Source organism: Neoarius graeffei, chromosome 4 (genome assembly GCF_027579695.1).
Source record: "Neoarius graeffei isolate fNeoGra1 chromosome 4, fNeoGra1.pri, whole genome shotgun sequence".
NCBI lineage: Eukaryota > Metazoa > Chordata > Actinopteri > Siluriformes > Ariidae > Neoarius > Neoarius graeffei.
This window is the reverse complement of record NC_083572.1, coordinates 113,514,873-113,534,214: the sequence shown is the minus strand read 5'-3', so window position 1 is coordinate 113,534,214 and position 19,342 is coordinate 113,514,873. Positions and strand designations below refer to the sequence as shown.

General features: G+C 41.6%; 1 protein-coding gene across 2 annotated transcripts in view; it reads right to left on the bottom strand.

The window, feature by feature from the left end:
- b4galnt1b (beta-1,4-N-acetyl-galactosaminyl transferase 1b) overlaps positions 1-19,342 on the bottom strand; it is a 120,144-nt gene that overhangs the window by 15,278 nt on the left and 85,524 nt on the right. Inside the window, exons 8-11 of one of the 2 annotated variants that reach the window (XM_060920230.1) lie at positions 7,032-7,130; positions 6,512-6,699; positions 6,149-6,289; positions 2,665-2,805 (exon numbers count right to left, since the gene is read on the bottom strand). In XM_060920230.1, the coding sequence (XP_060776213.1) occupies positions 2,665-2,805; positions 6,149-6,289; positions 6,512-6,699; positions 7,032-7,130 (569 nt within the window). The remainder of the gene's footprint in view (positions 1-2,664; positions 2,806-6,148; positions 6,290-6,511; positions 6,700-7,031; positions 7,131-19,342) is intronic. The other variant, XM_060920231.1, reaches the window with a different exon arrangement.

Genomic DNA, 19,342 nt, shown 5'->3' with positions numbered 1-19,342 from the left:
GAAGAAAAAGGAAATGAGAACTCAAGTTTTACTGAGACAGCAGACAGAACTGAGATAGTTTGGCTCCAGAAGAGGAAAGTCCAGTCATCAGAGAGGACAGAGAAAAGGCTGTTGCAGAATTTTGCATGGGTTCAGTTATGTGACCTTTTACACAAAAAGGACATTTTATAGAGTCCATGCACATGCTCATTGTAATGCACACACACACACACACACACACACACACACACACACACACACACACACACACACACACACACACACACAATTACTTCTAAACTGCTGTCTCCAATAACCTTGTGAACTTCAGCATCCTTTTAGCATGGCTTGCAAAATTCAGAACTGAACAGTCCCTGAACCATGATGAGAGACAGAGTGGAAATGGAAATCTATCTGGCAATCTGCTTCCGATTTAATCCAAGACATTGCATAAAGAAGATACATCAGCTCCAACATACTGTCAGTTGATGCTCTTATTGTGCCATGGTGTGTTTATTCAGTCTCGTCTCCACCTCCTGGATTATCACTGTTTTGTCTCCCATTTGTTTACTGATTGTGCCCACTTGTTCTTTGTTAAATTATTGATTAGTTTGCCTATTTTTAAACAGACAGACCAATTAAGAACTAAACAGGTAACGGTTGGGTACAATAGGGATGATTTCCAAAGAAAAAGGCCGCACCTTGCATATAATGTCCTTTTATTGAAAAAAGTACAATAGGGATGAAACACATATGATATCATAAGGGACAGAGACGACACCAGGAAGTGAAAATAATGTCACAGTAAGAGCACGCCTCATGCAAGTGGTACAGATAAAAGCACCGTGCTCTGAGGGGATTCGTGACAATTATTACTTATTTATACAAAGATATATGTGGTAGCATAAACAGAGATTGGCACCACCCAATTTGTGAAGTGCTTGGTTAGTACTGGGACAGGAGACTGTCTGGGAAGATCAGGTCCTGGCATGGGAGGAACCTTCTGTGGAAGCAGGGGCATGGTCGAAGATCAACTATGGAGGGAGAGGAGCTGGGACGAACTGATAGGCAGTGAGAGAAAGATCCATCAGCTTCTGCACACCAAGTCATGAATGTGAACAAGATTGCTGAAAGACTTGAAAGTCTGCAAACTAGCTTGGTCTCTTAGACATTGTGAGTCAACAACCTGTCTCTGAACATCAACAAAACAACTTCGGGAGAGCATGGAGTGCTGAACATTGACAGCTCCTCTGTGGAGATTGTCAAGAGCACCAAATTCCTTGGGGTTCACTTGGCAGAGGACCTTAGCTGGTCCCTCAACACCAGCTCCATGAACAAGAAAACCAAGCAGCATCTCTACTTTCTGCAAAGGTCAAAAAAAGCTCACCTTCCACCTCCCCCATCCTTACCACACACTACACAGGGACTACTGTGAGCATCCTGAGCAGCTGCATCACTGGTTTGGAAATTGTACCATCTCAGATTGCAAGACCCTGCAGCTGATAATGAGGACAGCTGAGAAGATCATCAGGATCTCTCTTCCCTCCATCACAGACATTTACACCACACACTGCATCGGCAAAACCACCAGCATTGTGGAAGACCTCATACACCCCTCACATGAACTCTTCATCCTCCTGTCATCTGGCAAAAGCATTCGGGCCCTCAAGGGGTTAATTATACTGTGTTATATATTACAGCATCTGAAACATGTCCTGAGATCCATGAGATGAGAAGGAATCACAGCAAATCCAAAGACGTGCAGCTGGATGGGTGGAAGTGCAACATCTGGGCTTCCAGATCTGCTCCAGTGGGCGGAGCAGTGTGAACAGGCTTTGTGTGGGGGGATTTAAAGTTGTACTCTTCTGACTTTTCAAGATAAAAAGTCAGATATTGACCAACATCAAGTGTTTCTGCTAATAATATACTTTGAAATATCTACTTTAAGAATAGGAAGGTATACCGTGACCCTGCTATAACGAACTTCTTAGGGGATGTCCAAATAGTTCATTATACCGAAAAATTCATAATACTGAAATGGAGCCACTTTACTTTTATGTAAAACAAGACCAACTGTGTTTAATTTATATTTACGCTTAATTCACTTACATATTTACAAAGTAAAGGAAACAAGTCACACTCGCCGTCGTTTGCTTGTTGCATATACTGTACTTTCTTTTCAGCTCGTCATGTTGAGTGCAGTTATGGACGAGGTCTCTGAACTCTCTTTTTCTTTAGAAGTTGAAATTGAACTTCTCGGGATACCGTATTCTTTAGACAAATCCGTCTCTCTCACCACGCTTTAGACACTCCAGGATATGAAGTTTCTCTTCAATAGTGTCACGTCTGTGTGTAGCAGCGCACCTCAAGCTACTACTCACATACTGTATATGCATGCAGTGCCATTAGGACTAATTACCATGCACCTGTTCCAGATTAGAATGCAATCACAATGAGTGCTTATAAGGACTCTGAGTAACATAGACTTTGCGAAGTAGATGCACTCCACCTTGTGTCTCATGCTACTAAGTGTTTTGTAGCACTGTGTTGATATTCTGGTTTCCGACTTATTCTTCTTTTGGCTGCTCCCGATTAGGGGTCGCCACAGCGGATCTTTCGTCTCCATTCCTCCCTGTCTTCCGCATCCTTCTCTACCACACCTGCCACTTTCATGTCCTCTCTCACCACATCCATGTATCTCCTCTTTGGCCTTCCTCGTTTTCGTTTGCCTGGCAGCTCCATCCTCAACATTCTCCTTCCCACATGCTCTGCATCTCTTCTCAATCCAGCCACTGGGGGTGCATAAGCGTACCCTTGGTGCCGGTCCTAAGCCGGGATAAATTGGAGAGGGTTGTGTCAGGAAGGGCATCCGGCATAAAACTGTGCCAAATCTAACGTGGAATAACATGCGGAATTCTGGTTTCCGACTTCGTTTTGTATTTTGCCATTTGTCTCCAGCTTTGCTCTCCCATCTTGCCTTGATTCTGATTTTTGATCACTGATTTGGATCTGTTTGCCAGCATGATTTTAAGCCTCTGGAGTTGAGAGCTTCTCTGGTGAAGCTCGGCAGGTTCAGAATGAGTAGGTCATGTATTTAGATAAATATCTTCACAAATTTTTCATCATGCAAGCAAGATAAACATACTGACAGAAACTTTATACTTTACACTTTCCTATGTGCCCACTGCCAAATAATATTATAGTTTTTAAATTACCTAAATTAGATGAAACATAAAATTTGTCACCTTCCTCAGTCACACCGGAGTCGGAGTGCTGAGCGCCCAATTACACATTCATAAAAGATTGTTCCCATGGTAACGACATGATCATCACTTTCACTCTTGGTTTTGATTGGTTTCTCTTTCGTGGTGGGAACGCCCACCGTAAACAGGACAAAATCTATCAGCCATACACTACCGTTCAAAAGTTTGGGGTCACCCAGACAATTTTGTGTTTTCCATGAAAAGTCACACTTTTATTTCCCACCATAAGTTGTAAAATGAATAGAAAATATAGTCGAGACATTTTTCTGGCCATTTTGAGCATTTAATCGACCCCACAAATGTGATGCTCCAGAAACTCAATCTGCTCAAAGGAAGGTCAGTTTTATAGCTTCTCTAAAGAGCTCAACTGTTTTCAGCTGTGCTAACATGATTGTACAAGGGTTTTCTAATCATCCATTAGCCTTCTGAGGCAATGAGCAAACACATTGTACCATTAGAACACTGGAGTGAGAGTTGCTGGAAATGGGCCTCTATACACCTATGGAGATATTGCACCAAAAACCAGACATTTGCAGCTAGAATAGTCATTTACCACATTAGCAATGTATAGAGTGGATTTCTGATTAGTTTAAAGTGATCTTCATTGAAAAGAACAGTGCTTTTCTTTCAAAAATAAGGACATTTCAAAGTGACCCCAAACTTTTGAACGGTAGTGTAGGTTAGGCTCCCTGATTATTCAGGACAGTGATTCAATTCAATCTTGAGAGCTGCGACACTGATGATGAGCGGTGTCATTTTGAACTTTGACTCAATCCAACCAAAGACCAACTCGAGTAAGTGGAAATATTTCTTCTATTTCTGATGAGCAGATCGGTTGAAATGCATGCACTGTAGTGCAGAGACAGGAAACATGACTGAGCAATTTTTCCAGAGTTAAAAGTATTTTCCTCAAAAATAGTTAATTTTTCTCTATTTTGAGTTTAGAGAGTGAAATTTGGAGTTGGAGTGGGAGCAAAATTACAGAGTAATTGTATAACAGAGTTGACTGTGGCTCTGAACTGAGTAAAACAGTACAAGAGTTAATTTCAAGACACACTGAATCGAGTCAAATACCAAAATAAAGTCAAATACCAGATAAATGAAGGTGTTGTAAAAATCTGTTTTAGAACCGTGTTGAAATGTGTGAAAAAAACACGTCCTTACCCATTGGGACTTGACCTGATGGGATTAAGAGTTAATCTGATGGGATTAAAAGTTGGCAGTGGGAGGGGTTTTCATTCTTCTCATTGAATACCCCTCCCACTACCAAACCTTTATTCCAAAACAATAGGACATAAATTTTTCTGATGGCCAGTTAATTGCCCAAATCAGTGGAGCAGATTTAAGTTTTTGTGTTTGATCCATTCCTCAGACTGAACAGAATCACCTCAAGTGACCAAAACGGTTCAACACAATGGGTAAGGTCATGTTTTTTCACACATTCCAACACAGTTCTAAAACTGCTTTTTACAACATCTTCATTTATCTGTTATTTTTTAAAAGTACAATCATGACATACAGACTACAGAGATATTATTGTAGCTGAACTTGTGCTGAAGGCAAAAAAGCCATATGACTTTGTTGACTATGACTACTGCGAGGATTTGTTGAAACTGCCAACAAAATCAGAGCATGACATAATCATTAGAGTGCCAGAAAAAAGGGTTAAATAAAACTCTTCCAGCGATTACATCTGCCTATTGCCTGTATTTTCTGACAGATGGAGAGTATCTTATGTTTCCTAGTAGCCATGTCAACAGTACTTACGGAGTAAAGACTCGAGTAAAACTGCTTTTCACATGTAAAATAAAGTCCTTTTAAGTGATTTTTAAAGTCAATGATCACTGTTCTCAATAACTGTTAGGTATCGACACCGAAGTGAGGCTTGTTAAGCCTTTGTTTTATGGCGTTAACACATTATTAACTTGACTGTGGACTTGATTACTGATTGTTTATCTCTGGGGGAAGAGGAGCGCATGGCTCATGCCCCTTTTCCACCAAAGCAGTTCCAGGGCTGGTTCGGGGCCAGTGCTTAGTTTGGAACCGGGTTTTCTGTTTCCACTGACAAAGAACTGGCTCTGGGGCCAGAAAAACTGGTTCCAGGCTAGCACCAACTCTCTGCTGGGCCAGAGGAAAGAACCGCTTACGTCGCGGGGGGGGGGGGGGGGGGGGGGGCGGAGTTGTTAAGACCAACAACAATAACAAGACCGCAAAAGATCGCCATTTTTAAGCGACGAGAAGCAGCAGCTGTACAAACGCGAAGTCAGCCATTATTATTATTGTTGTTGTTGCTGCTGCTTCTTCCGTGTTGTTTTTGCTTCGATATTCGCGCCAAGGTTTATGCAAACGTAGCGACGTAACTGACGTATACAGCGACGTAATGACGTATACAACGACGTAACTGACGTATACAGCGACGTAATGACGTGTCTTCCCTTAGCACCGCAAGCTATGGAAAAGCAAACTGGTTCTCAGCTGGCTCGCAAGCTGAACGAGTTGTGAACCAGCACCAGCACTGGCCCCGAACCAGCCCTGGAACTGATTTGGTGGAAAAGGGGTATCAGTGATGTTTTTTTAAGACTCCAACTCAAAGACAGGGACACAAAGTTAGTTCGTTATATGTGAAAGTTCATCATAAAAGAGTTTGTTATAGCGCAGTTGCAGTGTAAATTTTACCAAAATGATGAGGATGTGGTTTTATTTTGGTAAATTTGACCATACTGCACAAATATTTCCTTTTTGTACAAATATACAAGACCTTCTTCCCTGAGATCCTTTGACTGCTTTATATCTGGAGCTCTGTAACGTAAGAATCTCAGTCACCTTTTATACTTTTTGTCAAGTTAAACTGTGTGTAAACCGTAAAGTAAGATTAAAGAAGTAATTGTAAAATGTGAGAGTCTCACCAGGTCGAGCGTGGTCTTCTCCAGAACATTCACTAGTTTCTCCAGCTTAGTGTTGGCAGTGAAGATGAAATCGTCGTCCACCCACAGCACGTACTTGGTGGTGACCTGGGACACGGCCAGATTACGACCTGCGAACCAACCCTGACACACAATAAAACAAACACGATATGACATTCAGTATACATGAGCCGTTTTGGAGTCGACTAATTTTGGGAGCCGAGTCAAATTAATAAATAATTAGTCTTTGATAAATGATGAAATTAAAACAGTTCTTGACTCATCTGCAATGGGCTCACATCTTTGTTCAGTGAAATGTACCAAAAGCTGAACTTCTGAGGTGACCTCAATATACGGATCTCATACCTTTCCGAAGGGCATGATGTAATGCTCAATGTATGGGCCGGACACCACCCTGGGGTTTTCGCTGTCATCAGCTATCACTATGGTAACAGTGGGGTAGTATAGCCGTATGCTGTCAATCAGGTCCTGGAGCTTGTTATAGCGCAGAAAGGTTTTAGTGGCGATCGTCACCAGAGCGCTGATGTTGTACTCTGAGATTATACAGAAGAGAAAAACTGTCAGAGCTGCTGTTAAAGAAAATTAATCAACACCTTCTGACCAATCAGATTCAGGAATTCAACAGTGCTGTGATCTAAGTTAGCACATTTATTAATTAGTTTGCATAACTAAAAATTTAAACAACATCAATTATTTAAGAGAGCATTAGTATGAAGTGTTACTCCTTAAATCTAATAGGGTTGTGGTTGAAATCTGATTTGGATCCAATCTAGATTTGGGACGTGTGAACAATCAGGTGTAATCAGGGTCCTGTGTTTTGTTGTTGTGTTTTTGTGCTTGTGTGTGTTGTGTCTTGGTGAGGAACCTTTATCTGCGTCTGAGCCTGTGTTGTAGAGTTTGGGTGTCACGCCGTGACGGATTTTGATGGTGAAAACAGCCTGATGCCCCTCTGTCTCTAACTGCACTGAAACATAAACACACAAATCCTCACATCACGTCATGTCATGTCACGTCACATGTACAGCGGCAGAAAAACGTTTGGGCTTTTATAATAATAGCAGCATTTTATTTTGCAACTCAAACTTGGAAATAACCATAACATGGATATATGCAGTGACCAAAAATTGATAACATTTCCCAAGCTGTTTATAAATAGTCAAGTCACTTCATTTCTACAGTGCATTTAAAAACAGCAGGAGTTGACCCAAAGCGCTTTACAGTTGAGGCAAATACAATTCAACACATGAAAGGCATGAATAAGAAAAATAGAAGGAGAGAAATAATTAGACAAGAGTAAAGACATAAAACCAAATAGAATCATAAAAATCAAATATAAGATTGTAAAATGGATCATGAAATCGTAAGATCAATCACAAAATCAAAAGAGGAGATAAAAGCAATAAAATCATAAAATGAATGTGCAGTGAAATGATAAAAAAATTATATGTACCTCATAAGAAATAAGAAATAGATACACGGTAAAGCGGCTAGAGATGATGAGATGAGATGAGATGAGATGAGATGAGATGAGATGAGATGAGATGAGATGAGATGAGACGGTTAGAAAACACTAGGACTAAAATTATGATTAAAGCTCAACTCAACTCAACTTTATTTATATAGCACTTTGAAACAACCATAGTTGAAAACAAGGTGCTGTACATAAAAGACATAAAACAATTAAAAGCAATGAAATAAATAAAAACAGACAGTCAAACAGTTGTTTCATTGTTTTTAAAAGCAATTAGAAACAATAAAACAATAAATAAAAAGCAAACCATAAAAACACTAAAACAAGAGCAAAGTCTCATGCGGAGTTAAAAGCCAAGGAGTAAAAATGAGTTTTAATACTAGTTTTAAAAATGGCTTAAAGCTGTACTGCCTTTCAGATTTTTCAAGTGTAGGTCATAAAAAGAAATTTCCCTGACACCCAATTATTTTTGTTTAGTGACCGAAAGCTACCAAAAAGCTTCCAATTTTATTATATATTTTAATAGAACAATTAATGAATTTCGGACCACATGGCCCTAAATTCTCCGCTATTTTTTCCTGCTTCACGATGGCCCAATTCAAGATACTACGTCATGCATCACGTGGTGGGCTTTCCCCGTTCACGCAAGGCACTGTGGGATACAAATTTGAAACAGGAGAGAAAAATGGAGGACGTGAGTGTGCGAATGAAACGTGAAAGAGCGACTACAGTAACGGAAAGAAAGCGAGAAGAAAAGACGTTATGTTCTATATGAAGGAAAGGAAACGCAGGACCAAACTAATAAATATGGGCGCTCAGCGAGCACCTCGGTGTGATCAGCTGTTCGTGTAGTGACAGAATGATGGAACTGTCAGTGCACGCTCAAAGGGAAACCTGTAGATGGCAGTAATGCAACACTGTGGATGCCAGCTGCTGTAAAACCCAAAAGAAGAAGAAGGTAAACCTGCGCATGCGCACACGGACTTCCTCTGTCTGCTTGACTGCGCCAAGCGAGCGATTTCATGCACATTATTTGCTTTAATCCCCTCAAATTAAATAACTTCCCAGCCACAGAATGGCCTGATATTTTGTGAAATATTACAGAAATAAACAGATATCACAATCACCACATTTCAGAGTGAACTAAATTTCACTGATTTTATGAAATCGAAAGCTCATATAACTTGAAGAGTGAACTTGACAAAAAAAAACCCACCATGGAACAACTTTAGACTGGATTAAAAGCAAAAGAAAAAAGATGGGTCTTTAAATTTTACTTAAAATCATCAGTGGTGGAGCGTGACCTAATGTGGGGTGGGGGAGTGTTCCGAAGCCTGGGGGCAGCAACAGAGAAGGTTCGATCCCCTTTAGTTTTGAGATGTGTGAAGGGAAGCGTGAGGAGGTTCTGTGAGGAGGAATCACCTGAACGACCTGGGGGCAGATTATGGACTGAAGAGATCAGCGAGGTATTGAGGAGCTAAACCATTAAGAGCTTTAAAAACAAACAATAACATTTTAAAATCAATTCTATATTTTACTGGAAGCCAGTGCAGGTGAGCGAGGACAGGAGTAATATGTTGTCTTTTTTTGCTCCAGTTAAAAGTCTAGTAGCTGCGTTCTGGACTATCTGTAATCTCCCAGCGCTGGTGAGGGTTAATCCCAAATATAAAGAGTTACAGTGATCCAGCCGAGAGGTGATAAAAGTGTGAATAACTGTTTCCAGATCTTTATGTTCACTGACCACAGTCCTTTGGGCTTCTTGAATTCTTTAAGGTGTCCAAATCAGAGGTTAATTCGGTGGTCGTTGTTTCTACAGTCATACTGTCTTGATATACGCCACATTAAAGGGTCAGAGAATATTGTAGCAGATGCTCTTTCCCACGTTTACAGTTAAAATACTACACTGAAATACATCATAGTATATGCACTTTCTGTGTTTACATTTAGCAACATCTCATTATCTGTAGCCGCTTTATCCTGTCCTACAGGGTCGCAGGCAAGCTGGATCCTATCCCAGCTGACTACGGGCGAAAGGCGAGGTTCACCCTGGACAAGTCGCCAGGTCATCACAGGGCTGACACATAGACACAGACAACCATTCACACTCACATTCACACCTACGCTCAATTTAGAGTCACCAGTTAACCTAACCTGCATGTCTTTGGACTGTGGGGGAAACCGGAGCACCCGGAGGAAACCCACGCGGACACGGGGAGAACATGCAAACTCCGCACAGAAAGGCCCTCGCCGGCCACGGGGCTCGAACCCGGACCTTCTTGCTGTGAGGCGACAGCGCTAACCACTACACCACCATGCCGCCCCCCATTTAGCAACACTACTTTGGAAATTAGTTAAGGATTTTTTTCTTGCATCTGAAGAATTTACCTGCACTTAAGAATTAACATTGATCTTATTAGTGTTTTTGTTTTACGCTCAGATGGGTGTATGTATATATATCCTAGTTGATAGTTTACAGCATTTACTGTATAGCAATGTTTACTCTTTTTCCTTTCCAGGGTTCTATGGACAGACCTCTGTTTTGAGGGAGAGGGTGTGACAGCCTCAGGGCTGGCAGCGTGTTGGGGTAGTGACCTGGGATTGTGTTCACCTGTCTTTGCTTTCTTTATATTCTCCTCTTTTAGTCCTACTCAGGTGGAGGGAATGGATGGGTGGCAGGCATTTGCCCTTTCTGGTTTTGGTTTGTGGTGCCTTTATTTTTCATGCCTCAACATCATACTTTCACGCATCCATTCTTTGCATATACTACTGATTACTGACTGTTCATACTGAGATTGTTTGTTTGAGAAATGCTTTATGTCTTATTTTTGATTCATTTATTGAATAAAATCTTGAGTTTCTGAAACTTAATTGTGTGTCCTCCTCTTTTTGTGACGATCTCATCATCATCATCATCTAGTCGAGCTAGCTCGGACAAGCATCCTATCACGCCATCCATTACGATCTTGTATCAAGAATCGGCAGATATTCAGGTAGGCAACCGGTGTCTCTACGTAGTTGGTCAATGTACGTGGTGGCTGGTCTACCAGCTCGGTTTTGGCCATGATGAGGAATCCATAGCAAGAGGTCACTTGCAAGCTCTTGTTTTGCTCACCAGCAGTGTCCAGCAAAACGCATTCTACGCTCACATAAGGTAGATGAGATTTCAGGGATCGATCCATAGACCTGTGCTTTGGTGGGATGTTGTCTCCAAGAGATGTTAAGGACAGCTCTCAGCATCCGAGTGTAAGTGCCATCGAATTTAGATTCAAGGGTATTAGTCAAAGTCCAAGCTGTGGCGCCATACAACAGGACTACTGTGGCGCAAAAGAAACTGCGTTTTAGGTCGTCAGATAGATCTGATTTCCAGACTATTTGCATTTTGTTCAAGACTGCCCAAGCTTAAGCTGTACGAGATTTCACATCATGTTTAGTGGAGTTGATTTCGCTTCCAAGATATGTGAAGGATTCAACAGCTTTGATTGGTTCTCCTGATAAAGATTGTACTGAACCCTGCTGGTTGAAACTTATGTGCTCTGTTTTAGAGGCATTAACATACAGCCCAACATCATGAGCAGCATTTTCTAGGAGGTGTAATAGATTTGTGGCATTTGGGATGGTATCATCAGTGAGTGCTAGGTCATCTGCGTAGTCAATGTCAGTCAGCTTTTTGGCGGGATATCTGCTAGAGCATCTTTCAGATAGAGTGAAACCTAGGTTACTGTGCTTATCAAGAGATGTTCTCAGAACATAGTCAAGTGTGATAACAAATAGGAAAGGCGCTAGTGTGTCGCCCTGTTGGACTCTTGCTTTTATATCAAAGAAACTGGTGTCTCCATCAGGGGATCTGACCAAAGATTTAGTATTTTTATAAAGCATCATTATGGTGGCTACTGTCTCAGTGGGAATGCCATATGCCAAAAGAATCTTCTCCATTTTGCCTCTGTGAACAGAATCAAAGGCTTTTGGAAAATCTACAAAGATAAGGCAGGCTTGTAGATTTTTAGCCTTAACGCCCTCTATGAGCCGCCGCACTGTCAGGATTTGTCCAACTGTTGATCGGTTCTTTAAGAAACCATTTTGATTCCTCCGCATGATATTTTCAACCTCCGGCTGTATACGACTGAGAAGTAGCGAGTTGTAAATTTTTGCTACTATAGAGATGAGTGTAATTCCTCTATCATTTTTTGCTAGACCCAAATCTCCTTTCTTTGGAAAAGGAAGTATGCAGCCTTTGGTCCATTTTTCAATTTCTTCCCCATTGTAGACAGAGTTGCAAAGTTCAAGGAGGATGTCATTAAAGGCCTGAGTTTTCCATACTTCAAGGGGGATATTATCTAATCCTGCTGCCTTTTTGTTTTTGGTCTTCTTCAGTACCTCATTAAGTTCATCATGTGAGAAATCTCCAAGTTTGATATTAAGAGGGGTGTCAACAATTTGTTCAACCTCTGCATCAGACACACTAGGGGCTATTCCAAGGAGATTTTGAAAACGTTCTTGCCATTTATTCAACCTTTCTTCCTGACAGTTGGCTTTCAACTTAGATTAGATTAGATTAGATTAGATTAGATTAGATTAGATTAGATTAGATTAGATTAGATAAAACTTTATTGATCCCTTTGGGAGGGTTCCCTCAGGGAAATTAAGATTCCAGCAGCATCATTACACATAAACAGAGAAAAGAAATAGAGAAAAACTTCTAGATAAATTAAAATAAATTAAGTATTTACATATACAAATATTAAAGAATAAGATATGGGGAAGAGAGGGAAGGGGGGTTAGGGTAAGTGTGTGTGTGTGTGTGTGTAAGCAGGAAAGATATTGCACTTTATATTGCACATTGTCCGGTATTGCTTATTGTCAGGCTAGGCTACTGCTCCTTCCCATCCTCTGTCCTCCTGTTACCCCTCCTCCCCCCCAGAGAGGAGTTGTACAGTCTGATGGCATGAGGGACAAAGGAGTTTTTGAGTCTGTTCGTCCTGCACTTGGGAAGGAGCATTCTGTCACTGAACAGGCTCCTCTGGTTGCTGATGATGGTGTGCAGAGGGTGACTGGCATCGTCCATGATGTTCAATAGTTTGTCCATAGTCCTCTTCTCTGCCACCGTCACCAGAGAGTCCAGCTTCATGCCAACCACAGAGCCGGCCCACCTGATCAGTTTGTCCAGCCTGGATGTGTCCTTCTTGGATGTGCTGCCCCCCCCCAGCACACCACGGTGTTAAACAGGACACTGGCGACCACAGACTGATAGAACATCCACAGGAGTTTCCTGCAGATGTTAAAGGTCCGCAGCCTCTTAAGGAAGTATAGCCTGCTCTGTCCCTTCCTGTATAAGTGTTTGGTGTTGCAAGTCCAGTCCAGCTTGCTTTCCAGCCACAGCCTGAGGTACTTGTAGGAATCCACAGCCTCCACCTCAACTCCCTCGATCAGAACTGGTCGTGACCTTGGTCTGGACCTCCCAAAGTCAATGACCAGCTCCTTGGTCTTTGAGGTGTTGAGCTGCAGATGGTTCCTGTTGCACCACACAGCAAAGTCCCTCACCAGGCTCCTATACTCCTCCTCTCTGTTGTCACTGATACACCCAACAATGGCTGTGTCATCGGCAAACTTCTGAATGTGACACAACTCCGAGTTGTAGCAGAAGTCCGCGGTGTATAGGGTGAAGAGAAGAGGGGCCAGCACCGTGCCCTGGGGTGCTCCAGTGCTGCTAATTACAGTGTCAGACGTGATGTCCTTCAGCCTGATGTACTGCGGCCTGTCAGTGAGGTAGCTGGAGATCCAGGTAACCAGGCAGGGGTCCACTCGCATACTGTTCAGTTTGTCCTGAAGCAGTAGGGGCTGGATGGTGTTGAAGGCACTCAAGAAGTCCAAGAAGAGGATACTCACTGTGCCATTTCCCTTATCCAGATGCAAGTGGGCTCGGTGTAGCAGGTAGAGGATGGCGTCTTCCACACCAACACCTGCCCAGTACGCAAACTGCAGACAGTCCTAGGCATGTTGTACTTGGGGTCTGAGGAGGCTGAGGAAGAGCCGCTCCAACGTCTTCATCAGATGTGAAGTGAGCGCCAACTTGGACTTGTTTGAAGATTTTCTGCCACTTATCTAATTGGCAGTTTTCCAAGCAAGTGCCTATTGTTTATCTTCTGCTGCATGGCGAATAAGTTGTACTTTGCCTTGTATATATTGGGCCTGTTCATCTTCATAGGTGTTCTTGAGTTCGGCAAGTGCATCATTGAACTCTCGAATAGAATTTAGTGAAGGATTAGAGTTTTTGTTTGTTGATTTTTCTTTGAGTTTAGCTCTTTTTGCTTCTATTTTGGTTGACTCCCAGGGAATGCATTTCCTTAGTTTTGGCTTCATAGGGATGGCATCTTCAGCAGCTTTTTCGTGAGAGGCAACAAAGTTGTTATAAGTTGCATTAGCAGATGGTGACTCTAATTCCACTTGTAGGGCATCAAATCTATTTCTGACAGAGATGGTAGAATGTCTTTGAATATCTTGATTTGTGGTAAGGAGAGACCAGTCATACTGAGGGAAAGATGAGGATGTTTTCTTATTTGCACAAAGGCTTAGTCAGATGGTAGATGTGACAATTCTGTGGTCAGAGGATACCCCTTCAAATGTATTGTAACCTTAGCAATTAAGTGCATTATTCTTCCATTTTTTTATTAATCATAATATGGTCTAATTGGGCTGTTGTGTTATTTGCATCAGTGAAAGTCCATAGTTTGGATTCATCTTTTTGAAACTTGGTGGTTAGATATACAAGATTGTTCTCTTGAATGAAATCCTCAAGATGAAGACCATTTCTGTTAGAAGAGATATGTAAGGCAAATTTGTGTGATTCACTGCATCCTATCTGAGCATTCATGTTCCCTCCTATGATTAGAAGGTTGTGCTTTGGGACTTGTCTGACAAGAGAGGAGAGGCTCTGATAGAAAAGCTGTACATCCTCTTCATCACTGGTATTTGTGGGTGAGTAGCATGAGATGATGGTTGTTATAGGATTGCCCTTAAAGGTGGCAATGAGAATTCTAGGTTCTATCTCCGCCATGCTATTAAAAGCTTTCGAAGCTAGGGGGCTGAGTAGCATTCCAACTCCACCAGTAATTTAATACTTGTCATTTTTAGGGCATACCTAACAACGTGTTTTCTTTCTCTCTCTCTCTTCCCCCCCCATCTGTCCCTCTGAGTTACATGTTGATCCTGGGATTGAGATGCTGGCCTCTTCTGCCCCTCGGACCTGCTTGATCCATCCTGGTGCCCTGTGTCTGGTCGGAGTTTTATCGCCCCACTCCTGTGAAGGACGGCCCCATGAGGACAGTTGAGGGTTATACCTGTTAAAACTGTTAATATTATAGTCAGGCTGTCTGTTGTTGCCCAAATGAGGATGGGTTCCCTTTTGAGTCTGGTTCCTCTCGAGGTTTCTTCCTCATGTCGTCTGAGGGAGTTCTTCCTTGCCACCGTCGCCACAGGCTTGCTCATTGGGGATAGATTAGGGATAAAATTAGCTCATGTTTTAAGTCGTTCAAATTCTGTAAAGCTGCTTTGCGACAATGTTTATTGTTAAAAGCGCTGTACAAATAAACTTGATTTGAAACTTGATTTAGTTGCGCCTATAGAGTTTTTCCAAGCAGAGGCTGAGATAAAGGTCCAGCCTTTTCCAACATCATGGTATTTGAGTTTAATATCAGAGTGGAAGAAGCGATGTTCTTGAACACAGATGACATTTATATTCAGCTCAATGGCAGAAGAGACAAGTTCTAGTAGCTGATTCGAGGAGTTGAGTGTGCGAACATTAAAGGTGGAAGTTAATGTGGTCTTCTTGCATACAAGCTTTGATTGGTGACCCTGTAGCTGATTTTTCGAACACTGTGTCAAGGTCAGGACATCAGCAGACCATGCTCCTTGTTGACCCGCGCGACGAGCAATGCGGTATGAGTTTCTGGAATTTGTGATAGTCATTTTGTCTTTCAGTGGCTAAATACTCTGCTACAGTGCACCAGACCTATAGAGAGGGTGCTATTTTAGGAGACACCATCTCCTTTTTTTTTGCTTATAGGTGATGGTCTCAAGCCAGTAAAAATGGCTTTAATTTGGCTTTGGTTCTTAACTGATAAAAGCTCACATTCACAACACTACTGACTTGTTTGTTAAAAAAAACACAGCAAGAGTTTTGACTACACTGTGCAAGTTAGCAGCCAAAGGACCAAGTGCATTGCTCATGTGAGTGACCAAGCTGGGGGGGGCAAAAAGAATGACTTCTGTTTTGTTATCATTAAGTTCAAGGAAATTTCTCGCCATCCAACATTTAACATCTTTGAGACAGTTGAGGAGGTTTGCCAATGAGCAAGCAGACTCAGGTGTAGTAGGGAGACAGAATTGTGTGTCATCGACATAACAGTGATACAGAATATTGTATTTATCAAATATAAAACCAAGGGGAAACATATATAATGAGAATAATAGTGGTCCTAAAATTGAACCCTGGGGGATGCCACATTTAATTGGAGCAGAGTATGAGGAGCTGGTACCTATTTTGACCAAGAAAGTTCATTCTCTGAGGTAGGAGGAAAACCATTTTAGTACTGAGCCCTGCAAGCCCACTTCACCCTCCAGACGTTTTAAAAGGATATCGTGGTCTCTCATATCAAAAGCTGTGCTGAGGTCGAGGAACAATAATAAAATGGCACACAAGCTGGAGTCACCAGATAAAAGAATGTCATTTTGAACTTTCAGCAGCACAGATGTGCTCTACTGTGTAGAGCTCTAAAGCTGGATTGAAATTTATCAAATAAGTTAAAGGCGTTCAGGTAAGAGGAGACCTGAGTGAAGATGATTTTCTCTAAAATCTTTGAAATGAAAGGTAACTTAGAGATAGACCTGTAGTTTTGAGATCATCAGGGTCTAGGCTCGGCTTCTTCAGGAGGTGTTGCACAGTTGCATGTTTAAAACATGATGGGACAACTCCAAGTGCCAAAGAGCTATTAATTATAGCTATAATCAGGGGGCAGATTGTAGCAAAAATTTCCTTGAAAAGGCATGATGGAATAACATCTAAATCTCAAATATTGATGGTTTTAATCCTGTCCGAGTCTCTCCATAGGTGTTTCAACAGTCATGTCTGCTATTTTTCTACACTGTAAATAGGCCATACAGAGTAGATTGTCACTTGCAAGTCTGTTCCGACCCCCTTGGGTCAAAGAGAATGATTTGGTTTAAAAGGTGCTGTTTGATGAAGATTTAAATTCTGAAAAGTTCTCCACAAAACCAACTGTCAAATTTGAGTAATTTGCAATCAAACTCTGGTGGTGTAAATATTCCAGTGCATGGGAACACAGTTTACCTTTGCGAGCCAGTGAACACACAAATACACCTGGGCTCAGGCACCACGTGATGCAATTTATCCAAATCATATTCTACTAATAGGTCAACGGTCAATCAGCTGACTAAACAAAATGGCGTCGCCTACAATGCCATGGGGCAGCATGGTGGTGTAATGGTTAGCACTGTCACCTCACAGCAAGAAGGTTCTGGGTTTGAGCCCAGTAGCCGACGGGGGCTTTTCTGTGAGGAATTTGCATGTTCTTCCCCCTGCCTGTGTGGGTTTCTTCTGGGTGCTCCAGTTTCCCCCACAGTCCAAATGGGTAACGTTAATGTAAACGTACTGTGGCTTACGTACACAGGTTCCTGGTGTCTCTGCTGTCGTTGAAATGGTCACCAGGGGTTAATGGGCTACTCTAAATTGCCCACAAGTGTGAACGGTTGAGAGGAGAAGACCTCTATAATAATCCAGTAGAAGGCAACAGGAAACCACGACTGTAATTCTTCCCTAGAAACTTGGACCTCCCATCAGGCAGAATATTAAAGAAGGAGAAGACAATGCCATGGACTGTAGAGTTTCTGATAAATCTAAAGTGTTTTGTGCACTTGAATTCTGTTACAGATGAGAAAGCATAAACTGTCACAGATGTGCAATGAGCAAAGACTATGGAATGTTCAAAAAAGTGGATCACTCTTCACAGAAGAGACAAAAACATAGCAGAAAAGTTGACAAGCCGAGGCTGGTTGGAACTTTTGTCTGCAGAAGTACAGGAAAGGCAGCCAGATGTTGGGTTCCATGCTACATGTTACTGCAATTCATTGATTCCAAGTGCCAAAGGACAGCTGAAAAACGTTGTACTCAATGTGAAGAAACTTTGTCAGAGAAATCACATTCGCCTGTGAAGAATCTCCGACTTTGGGAGAAAAGACATGTTTGCCTCAATCAAGCAGAAGAAACTAAAGACTTTTGGAGACAACAGTACAAGTCAAAAGAAGATTAGGAAAGAAGTCATCAAATATAACAAGGCTTTCTTTCTTTCTTTCTTGTTCTTGAAAAAAAGTGGAAGATTGATTTCAGAAAAGTTTTTGAAAGCTTGCCCAGCAGCATGTTGTTCCGTCTTGCTAAAGCAAATGCCGTTGGCAAAAACTGTCAAATCCACTCTCATGCGTGCACTTGAAGAGAAGTATGAGGGTATTTATGTGACAGAATTCCCTGAGGATGTAGCTCTGGTGATTGATGCAATGACTCATCTTCATTCCATGCAAAATATTCCTGATAACTTTGGAGAGCTTTCTGATGCTATACTCATGCAACTATGTGGTATTGTAAGAAGGAACAAGCAACAAAGTGACAGATATCCACCTGTGAGTTTTAATAATATAGAGAGATCAAGGCATGCTCAAGGGGGTTCACAAGTTGTAAATTGTAAAGATATATGGCAAGGAACAGAAGACGCCATGCCAATGGAGAAACTTCCTGTCGGATGGTACAAACAAACACACACTTGTTGAATTCCTTTATGAGACTTGGAAATCATCAATACTAACAGGGGAAGCCTTGGGCTAATGGTTAGAGAAGCAGCTTTGGGACCAAAAGGTCATTGGTTTGATTCCCTGGACCAGCAGGAATGGCTGAAGTGCCCTTGAGCAAGGCACCTAACCCAAGGCTGCTCTGGGTATGTTGTATGTTGTTCTGGATAACAGCATCTGCTAAATCAAGTCAAGTTTATTGTCAAATATGCTATACATGCTCGACATACAGCACAAATGAAATTTCAGTCCTCTCTGACCCACGGTGCAAACAGGCAATGCAATAAATAAAAATAAAAATAGAATCATTGAAAAAACAAACAAACAATATAAACAGTATAAACACTGGATAAGAACTAGACAAAGACTAAACACTCAAACAATATAAACAGTATAAACACTCTAGATAAGAACTAGATGTAGACTAAACACTCATATATACATACACTACCGTTCAAAAGTTTGGGGTCACTTTGAAATGTCCTTATTTTTGAAAGAAAAGCACTGTTCTTTTCAATGAAGATCACTTTAAACTGATCAGAAATCCACTCTATACATTGCTAATGTGGTAAATGACTATTCTAGCTGCAAATGTCTGGTTTTTGGTGCAATATCTCCATAGGTGTATAGAGGCCCATTTCCAGCAACTCTCACTCCAGTGTTCTAATGGTACAATGTGTTTGCTCATTGCCTCAGAAGGCTAATGGATGATTAGAAAACCCTTGTACAATCATGTTAGCACAGCTGAAAACAGTTGAGCTCTTTAGAGAAGCTATAAAACTGACCTTCCTTTGAGCAGATTGAGTTTCTGGAGCATCACATTTGTGGGGTCGATTAAATGCTCAAAATGGACA